Source organism: Lonchura striata, chromosome 22 (genome assembly GCF_046129695.1).
Source record: "Lonchura striata isolate bLonStr1 chromosome 22, bLonStr1.mat, whole genome shotgun sequence".
In the NCBI taxonomy this organism is placed as follows: Eukaryota; Metazoa; Chordata; class Aves; order Passeriformes; family Estrildidae; genus Lonchura; species Lonchura striata.
The window spans coordinates 5593600-5603275 of NC_134624.1; the positions used below are offsets into that span (position 1 = coordinate 5593600).

Consider the following 9676-nt stretch of genomic DNA (forward strand, 5'->3'; position numbering starts at 1 on the left):
AACTTTTTGGGGTCCAGCACCTGGCACATATGGGCACTCAGAGACTTGTCTGGGTACATACTGGCAAACAAAAGGTGGGGTAGAAAGTGTTCACAGTGTTCACAGTGCTGCAGCAGACCCAAGGCAAGCAGAGCCAGAGCCCAGAGTGTTTTGGGGTCCACAGCCATCATCCCCAGCTTCTGTCAGACAAGAGAGTTCAAATCTTGAACTCACAAACGAGACTTTGGGTGGCTGCTTGATGCTTTAAGGCAGCCTCATTGCTGGAGTTTTCTGGTCAGAGAGCCAGGGTGGGCAGCAGTGCTGGCAGCCTGACTGGAGACATGGCTGAGCACACACAGAGGGAGTACCTCTGGAGGTGGTTCTTGGGCTTGTGGCCGGTGCCTGTGCCTGTCCCTGCTCAGTGGGACAGGCCTTGCCCTGGTTTTCATGCTGTGGTGCTTGTGGTGGGGGCTGCCCAACCTGTGCCAGTGGTGCCCAGCATGAGTTTGTGCCCCGGGCAGGCAGGAGGTGCCCAGGGAGCACAATGGCCATCTCACTGACCTCCCCCTCTCTCTTCTCTTCTCTCAGGTGTGCAATTGCAACAAGTACCTGAAGGTCTCACGGGAGGCGATGAAGCAGCTGGTTGAGAGCAGCAGACAAGAGTCAGGGGAGCACAGTGCAGGTGAGTGGGTGGGTGATCCCCCCTCCTGTGCCCTTCCCTGGGACTCACTGCCCTGCACAGAGCAGGACCAACCCCCTGGGCCTGGGGTCTCTCAGAAGGGGATTGGAGTGCCCTGCCACGGGGCGCAGACCCAAGAGCTCTTTCAGGTCTGGTTTATGTCTCTGCCCTGGCTGCCCTGTCCTGCCCTGCAAGGCACAGGGTCATGCATGGGACTGCCCAGCCCGGGAAGATGGTGACATGTCAACAGTAGCTCAAGTGACAGCCTGAGGCCTTCATCATCTGAACGTGAAAAACTCAGCTTGTGTGGTGAAATGCCTCCTGGCTGGGGCTGCTTACAGTGCCTTCCTCACCTGCCCAGTGCCTTCCTCACCTGGCCAGTGCCTCATGAATTAGGTCAGGCTGCAGGGAGGTGAGTCAGTGCTGCCTGCCCAGCCAGGCTCCAGCAGACTCTGGGGAGAGAAGGCTCCTCCATACCCCAAACTGCATTGTCCCACACACATTCCTTCCCACAGGGAGACATATTTTGGTGGCAAATGCCACCCATCACAGGCACACGGGAATGGGACTGTTCCTCTGCTGCAGCTCCAACCCAGCCTGGGCCCTGCCCCAGCCCTTCGGAGCATCACCTCCTGGTGTGCTGGCAGCAGGGAGCAGAGGGAGGTAGCAGCTGCTGGGTGCTCCTGGCTGGCTGTGGCTTTGCTGGGAGCTGCACGTGCGGCTCTGGGCATGAGGAACGTGGTGGGGCAGCTTTTCCCATGGTGCCGGCAGCCTGGGAGTGCTGCGCTTCCCCAGAGGCCGGGACATCCTCCCCAGCGGTTTCTCCGGTGAGGGCACTCTCTGCGTGTGTACCCAGCGACCAGACGGGCCAGTTCAGCCAGTTTCAGAGTATGGGAAATAGAAATGCTGTGGTTTGTGCTCAGAGTGAGCCGTTTCCCCTTCCCCGCTTCGGGATGGGGCTGATGGAGCTGGGAGGGTCTCACAGAGCACCGTGGCTCCCCCACACAGACTCTTGCAGACCTTGCTCTACTCTTTACACTCCATCTGCAACACCCTGTGTCCCCATCGGGCCGTGCAGTCTCCTGCTGGGTCCCCCATGTACCTGGCGAGGCTCCTGGGGAAGGAGCAGATAGGACCCCTGCACTGGTCATGTCACTCATGGCCTTGTCGGGGGTGTCCTCCAGTGGGGAGCATCCTCTGCCCCGGAGCTGGCAGGGACCAACGGTGCCACAGCATCCCCAGAGGGTTGGTGGAGACATGAGACAGAAGCTGTGATTCCCAGACAGGTGGGCACAGTAGGGCTGGAGACTTGCCAGTAGACTTCCCTGTGACCAGGGCTCTGGCCCCATCCTGGGAATTCTGTTTCTGTTTGGATTTTCCTAGGAGCTGCAGTGATTGCAAGTGTGAGCTTTACTAGGTTGTCCCTTAGGTCAGATATTCAGGAAGACAAATTGGAAGGGTTTGCTTACAGTGTTCTGGCAACACTTGGTGGGGACATTGGAACAGACTGGGCAGCCACAGGAGTGGGTCAATAAGAAAAATCTCACCTATTCCCTGATTTCCTTTACATTTTCCTGCTGACAGAGTTGGTGACAGGATCTGCTCTGCCCTTGTCATGGCACAACACATGGCATGGGGGTGTTCAGCACCCACAGCCCCCAACAGGACTGTCCCCTGTCCCATGACTCCAGCCCAGGCCATGTTGTCCCTGTCATGCCCCTGTGCATGGCTCAGACCATGGCCAGGTGCTGCTGCTTGGGAAGAAAATGCCTTTTCCCTGCTCCTGCTTCCAGACAAGGAGCGAACTTCTTCCCACAAAGGTCTCACCTCTCCAGGGAGGAGCTTGTGGGTGCTGGGGCAGATGGGTGATGGGGACAGATCCTTCAGGACCACCTCTCAACACAAGTCTGCATCTGGCCCAGGAGCTCCCAAGTCCTGGTGTCCAGCTGCAGCCAGTGCTGCTTCCTTTGGTTCCTGGATTTTTGTAGCAGGGCTTCCAAGTAATGAAAGGCCAATTATTTATCCTGTAATAGTCACTCTTACTTTCCTAGGACTTTCACAGGTTTTAGGGAACATAATCCTTAACACAGCCACATTTTTCCCTGCATGAGGGTTTTGACAGAGGTGCTGCAAACAGTTTCAAGCCCAGACACTTTGCCCTGTGATTTCCCAGTGGGATGCTCTGAGCAGCTCAGGTGCCTGGAGCAGACAGGGGCAGAGAGGGGAGCAGGGCTGTGGGTCACCACGGGGCACAGGCAAGTCCTCACTGGAGGCAGTGACAGATTGTGGCTCCCAAGTGACCCAGGGGAATGGGCTGTGTCACAGGCTTTTGTGTGGTATGGGGAACTCTTGCTTAGTCAGTGCAGTAAAACCAGCTGGCATGGGACCCCAGAGTTCAGTGGGTGCTCTGCCAGATGAAATCTGGTCTCTGGAAAAGGAGAGGATGTAGCACATTCCATCAGGTTGGGAGCTGCCAAACAGAGGAGATTAATTTAATTGCAAAATCTCCCCTCACCATCTAAAATGTGCTGCAAAAGATTAAAAAAAAAAAAAAAAAAAAAAAGATCCTCCTGCTCTTGGGTCTGTGGTGCTGACCAGGCAGGGTGCAGCCTCCACTCCCATGCTGGGACCCTCCCATGCAGACATCCTCCCTGACCAGCTGCCAGCACTGGGGCTCTGGACACAGGTGCAGGATAAGTCCCCCCGACGGCCCCAGTGGTGGCTGGAGGAGCGGCCAGAGTGTCCCTGCATTGGGTGGCAGGATGGCATCAGGCAGTTGGGACACTCAACTTGCCTCTGCCAACCTGAGCAGTGACTTGGGATTTCTTTCCCTCGGCTCCACCCCGAGCCTGGGGAAAAGCCAGCAGAGATGGCTCGAGGCAGGCTGGAGGCTGCAGGCCAGTGTGGGGAAAGCTGGGGTGGCAGCAGGACAGTCCCTCCTCTACAGCCACCACACTGGGGCAGCTGAGGGCATGGGCTGGTGGGACCCACTTCTCCTAGCCAGGAACTCTGATGGACATCAAGAAGAGCCCCCTGCATGCCCAAAGCCCTACGGCTGGAAGCTTCCCTGATCTACATTATTTGGCTTTGCTGTGAGCATCACACTTGTCTTGTTGCCATGTGGGGAAAGATGTGAGATCGATCCTTGTGCTGTCTCAGCAGTATTCTTGCACCCATGGATCCTCACTGCTTTCTACCAAACTCCATTTGTGGTGCCAAGGCACCCCCATTGTCTTGGGCTGCTCTGAATACTTCTCCATGGAAGGGGATGAGTTCCTGAGGGGTTGCACCCCTGGATCCAGGGGATCCCCTGCCCATCTGCCCCATGCATTTAGGCTTTCTCTTCTCCAGGGTGCAACAGAATAACAGGAGCATCTTCACCTGCCCAAGCAGGGCAGTGATGGGACCGGGGGCTGCAGTAGTGAGACCAGCCAGAAACACCTCCCAGGCTCAGCTGGGTCGCGCTCTGCCAGCTTTCCCTCTGCAGTGGAATTCATTTATTCACATGGAAAAGCAGGGCAGGGCTGGGACTCGGCAGCATTTTTGTGCGTGCTGGTTTGCAGAGCTCTGCTGTGCCTGCTGACAGGGGCACTGTGCCCAGTGTGCCCCAGGAAGGAGCTGGGGGCATTCAGAGCCGGGGGCCACTGCAGCCCTGGGTACAGGCGCTGGCAGGGCTCTCTCAACAGCGGCACGGGGCCATGAGAGCAGCTGGATCTGCCTCTTGCTTGAGCTCATCCTCCCTCTTCCACCCTGGGAACATCTTAAGATCACGGCCAGGCTGCTGCAGCCCAGGTTGCACAATCCCGAGTCCTTTGTCCTTTGCTTATCTGCCTTATCGAGGAGGAAAAGATAACCAGCCGTCTTCAGTGCCCTGCAATCAGTACATTTCTCAGGCTCGTAACTCTTCTTATCAGGCTGATCTCTCACCGAGGCCGAGGTTTCCCAGGCACCTTTGTACTCCAAGAATGCTCCCAGGTCTGTGTTAGCCTTGTGCAAAGCCTCGACAAAGCTGTGAGCTTTCTCCCCAGCCCCCAGCCCTGGCTGCGGCTGAGCCCCGCACACCGTGGTGATGGCTCTGGCTGTGGTGGGCACAGGGCTCGGGGCTGGCACAGGGCTCAGGCTGGCACAGGGCTCAGGCTGGCACAGGGCTGCCGGACCCACAGCCTCTCCAGAGGCAGCAGGAGCTGCCAGGTGTGCTTGCCTGAGCCAGCCGGGACAGGCACCCAGCTCCTCGCCCCAAGGCCTTGTTTCGGGCAGGGCTGACACAGAGGGACCTGGGCTAGAAACAGGGCCCATGGGGCAGGATTTTGGGCAGAAGTACCTGGCTTCTTGGGAAGTTGTTGGCTACCACCCTGACGCTGAAACCCTGGGGGTGCCCAGGGCTCACACAGTGGGGACAGGTTGTTCCTGGCCAAATCAGGGCTGGGTGGGCTGGGAAAGGGGAATGGGCACAGTTTCAAAAGAGGATTGTCCTGATTCTGCTCTGTCTCATCTTTCCAAACCCTGCTGTGCCCACTTGTCCTGCTGTGGAGGTCCTGGTGCTGTCCCAGTAGTGCTGATCCAGCATTGCAGCTGACACAATAGGCTGGAGGGACTACAGGTCACCAGTGTCACCATCATGGTGGCCTTTCAATGTGACCCCCACTAAGAGCCCCCCTGTCCTGTCCTATGTCCACCCCACTGGGCTCAGCCCCATGTGTTCATGAGCAGGACCTTGCAGTGGGGCACATGCAGTGCAGCTCCTGTCTCGTTCCTATCTTGGGACAAGTCACTTTGCCCCCACAGCCTCCCTGTGGCAATAGTTCAGGGGTTTTCTCGGACCACCAGAGTGATCGCAGTGGCTGTGGGTCCCAGATGCTGCCGTGTCCCCCCAGGGGAAGGGACTGTTGGTCCCTTGGACTGCCCCGAGCCTGTTCAGTGCCCAGGGTGTGGGATGGGCCTCTGGCGTGGGTCTGCCCCACTGTCTTGGTGCTGGTGACTGGGGGCTGAAAGAAGGGGATCCAATCCAGGCTGGGGAGCTCCTGCTGCACCCACCTCATGGAGCATCGGGCCACCCCACCCTGAGGCATATAGTAAGAACTTGAGCACAAAGCAGGGCTGCTGCAGAGGTGACAAGTGTGTGCAGGAGTGGGATGCCACCACCGAGAGTGGCTTTGCTTAGCTCAGGAAATAACTTGATACAGAAGTAAGCAGAATGGAGGTGCTGCAGCATCTCCTCTGCCCTGGACATGGCAGCATTTCCTGGCGGGAAGACATCATGGCAGGAAGACCAGCAGTTTTTGCTGTTCCCATGGGATTAATCCCACAGGTGAGCAGGGGTGGGCAGGAGCTGTGAGTGGGCAGCACGTGCAAGGCCAGGAGGAGACGGCTCTTGTGCAGAGCACTGTCCAGCTGGGGACAGTGCCAGGGGACGACGGTTGCTGCCTGTGGAGCTCTGCAGCGCTCACATGGGGGTGCTCAGCTTTGAGGGGCTGGGGGCTGCAGGGCTCAGCCCCTCACCCAGGCTCTGTCATCCCCAGGGTGACCCAGCCAAGCGGGGGAGAGGTAAGTGAGAGGCAAAGGGGTTTTTATTTTCAAGATGTTTTATAATGGGATTATTAGTTCCCAAGAAGTGTTTCGAATCGATTTGGTAAGGAATCGCTTTCCTTTCTCCTCTGCGGGGATGCGGTGGGAATCCAGCCTTTGGTGTGAGCCTTGCAGAGCTCTGGAAGCCGCAGATCTGACAAGCTCCTGGCACACTGGAAGGATACACTGGGCTCCCCGCAGCCCCATGCAACCTGCACATGCCTTTTGCTCCAGCTCCCGTGTAACTCCAGGGTGTGCAGCATCCAGGCAAGCGGGGATGCAGTCTCAAGAGAGCCAGGGCTCCACTGGGGAGGCCTCTGCCTGTCTGAAAGGGGAGGAAAAAACCCTCCCTCAAGCCACCCCCCCCTTCCCCTGGAAACCCCTGTTTTTCTGGGGGATCCAGCCTTTCCCAGCTCCATTTTCCCGTGTGCCCGGCTGGCATCCTGTGCCTCACGCCTGGTGGCCCTTTCACCCTGCCAGTGAGGGGAGCACAGGCATCTTCAAAAGCCCTGGGAAGAATTTGGTGGGAGGGGGAGAAAGGGTTTTACAAGCTCCCATTCAGAAATGGTCACTTTGAAGTGATGTAGCATTTTCAACCCTTTGAAGAGCCACAATTAGGAGGGGGCTGGTGCAAGCAAAGGCAAAACTACAGGGTGACCATCACAGCCTTTCTCTCCTCAGCCTTTTAAGGGATGAACTTTCCCTCCCTGCCCGCCCTTTTCCCAGGAGCCCGGGGGGTGGGATTGGGGTCTTTGGGGGAGCTGGAGGTTTCCCACCCCCTGTGCAGGGAAGGAGGGGTTTGCCATTAGCTTTGCCCATCAGCAGCAGGACAGTGGAGGGAGTGTGTTGGAAGACAGAAAATTACCCAGTATCCCTGCAGGCACACATGTCAGTGTCCTGTCAGTGTGCTGGTGACATGTTCTGGCCAGACAAATTTTAGGTGATGTGGAAAGCCATTGGCCATGGGTGCTGCATGCTGTCAGCGTCATTTCCATTGCTTTGGATCTAAAAGTCCCATCCAAGGTCAATGTCCCTCCCTTCAGGGTCTGGTGCTTGAGAGAAGAGAGGATAGGAGAGAAAAGGGTGCCGAGGCTGAGGCACCAAACACAGGAGTGGCACAGGGCCGAGGGAGGCGGGAACAGAGTGAGGACAGAGCCACTGTTCTTGCCTTGGGGATCTGCCACCCGCTGGCAGGCTTTATCCTGGAGAAACCCTTGGGAAATGGACTCTTCCTCCACATCCCTGCTCTGAGTGACTCAGGAATCTCTCAAGAGCTTCCTGGGTGTTTCACCACTTACCAGAAATTGGAGAAAATGGGAAACTGAGGTCATTGTTTTCCCTTTAAGGATAGATGCCAGTGTCCAAAGCAGATGCAGGAAGTGAAGGAAAGGCTCATCTGTGAGTGAGGCCACAGGGCACTTGTTCGGGGCACAGCCCTGGTGAACCCAACTCTTGCCCAGGGTCTCAGACGGGGCTTGGGGATGCTTCCCCTTGTGCTGTGGCAGCAAACCCCAAACTAGTGGTTCTGCTGGGCAATGTGGTGGTGAAGGGCTGGCCTGCAAATCCCCTGTGAGAACATCCCCAGTGACAGCCATGACCCTGAGCATGGCTGTTGGTGTGCTGGGAACTGGGGGTGACTGTGCCTCACGAGCTCAGGCTGGTAATCTGCCTTGGGGAGGTGTGGAAGGTCTTGGAGGGGGTCTGGGGAACCCCCCTGAACCAGGGGTTGGTGTGAGCTGATCTTTCCACAACTCCCCTGGGCTGTGGCTCTTTCTGCTCATGCGATGGGCAGGCCCAGACCCCTCTGCACAGCTGGGACTGACTCTGCCAGGACGGGACAACTCTGCCAGAATGGGATGGCCGTTTCAGGGCTGTTCCCATCTGTTCGTTCCCCCACGGTAATCCCCAGCATGTCCCAGCTCCTGACGGCTCTGGAATGCAGAGAAGGGCCAGCTGGGAATGCTGGTGCCCCTCTCGGTCCCAGCTGACTCCTGACAGGGTCCCTGTGATCCTGAGAAGGGTCGGGTGGACACCCCAGAAGTGCCACTAGAGCGATGCAGGATGCCTTTTGTTGTCTTAAGTAGTGCCCGAGCAGGATAGATCCCCCTGCCAAAACGGGGACATCCCGCAGCACTAAGTGCAGCCTGTTCCCGGCTGCCAGGCTCCCTGATGGATGGGAGGCAGCTCAGCCCTCGGCTCCCGCTGCCCGGACCTGGAGACCTGCGGTGCCCCGCTGCGGGAGGAGAGCCAGCCCCGGGCGCTGGGACGGCCGGCTCGGGGCGCTCGGTGTGCGGGCAGCGCTCCCTCGTCCCGGCGCTGGGGGCGGCCCCGTCGCTCAGCCCCTTGGCCAGGGTACCTGGCGGGGGTGGGCATGGGGCCAAGGCCCCGTGTCCGCGGGCACGTGGGGAGAGTCCCGGGTGCCGTTAGCAGCTGATCACGGCGGCGGTTTGATTAAAGCAGCAGTAGAGGTTTCCCTGCTGTTTGTTTGCCCCATAACGCAGCCTGGGGTGGGGGCACTGCCCAGCTCCGAGAGCAGCCTGGCCTGACCTGTGGCCGGGAGGCAAAACCACCGCACCCAGAACAGCAGCAGCACCGGAGCCCTTACCCAGACTGGAACAGACCCCAAGACACGGCAAAGGAGCTGCAGGAGGTGCCAGGTAGCTGCAGGGGAGCAAGTGGCTGCACGGGTGCCACGCTTAGGGCAGGCAGCTGCTGGATGCTGGTGACCAACCACCTCCTCCCCAATTCAGGGGATGCTCCTCCCTGGGATGCAGGGCAGAGCCTGGACCCCTGCAGGGATGACAGGTCCCTCAAGGGGTTGCTTATGTGGTTAAGCACAGATTCAGCCCATCACACCAGTGACTGGTGGTTCATCTGCTGTCTCCTCTCTCCACAGGCTGCCTGGGGAGCCAGAGCTGCAGTGTCACCATGCCAGACTGTGACACAGCCCAGCCTGGCTGCACCCCACACAGCGAGCAGGCAGAGGGGATGGAGCAGTGCGGGGCAGCTGCGGTGCTGGCAGGGGACACGGTCCTGCAGGTCACTGCCATCCCCCCCGGGGTGCTGGACAGAGCAGAGCTCACCGACTTCTACTGCTGCACCTGCTGTGGGAAAGTGTTTTGGGAAGGGTCCCATTTTGGACGCATCGTCTCCCAGTTTCAGGATGTTCTTGTGGCCTCTGGGGACACACAGAGCATCTATGAGCTGAGTTGAGCTGAGCTGAGCCGAGCCGAGATGAGTAGAAGCACAGGGGCTCCAAAGAGGAACTGGGACTGCCTGGGGAACCTCAGCAGATTTTGGGCCATGTGTTTCCAGAGAGAGGCTGGAAGTGGGGAGGTGGGAGCTCTCATTTTGGGATCCATCATGGAGAGCTCTGTCACAGATACACCAGTGGTTTCCAACAGCTCAAAAATACATGGCCTCCATGAGATCATTAAAGCAGAGGTGGCTGAA

General features: G+C 58.3%; 1 protein-coding gene across 4 annotated transcripts in view; it reads left to right on the plus strand.

Annotated features, from left to right (window-relative positions):
• Window positions 1-9676, plus strand: part of EXD3 (exonuclease 3'-5' domain containing 3) — a 250773-nt gene extending 241097 nt beyond the window's left edge. For all 4 annotated transcript variants that reach the window (XM_021533676.3, XM_077787868.1, XM_077787867.1 and 1 more), the window contains 2 exons: window positions 568-661; window positions 9120-9676. In XM_021533676.3, the coding sequence (XP_021389351.1) occupies window positions 568-661; window positions 9120-9436 (411 nt within the window). In that variant the 3' untranslated portion in view covers window positions 9437-9676. The remainder of the gene's footprint in view (window positions 1-567; window positions 662-9119) is intronic.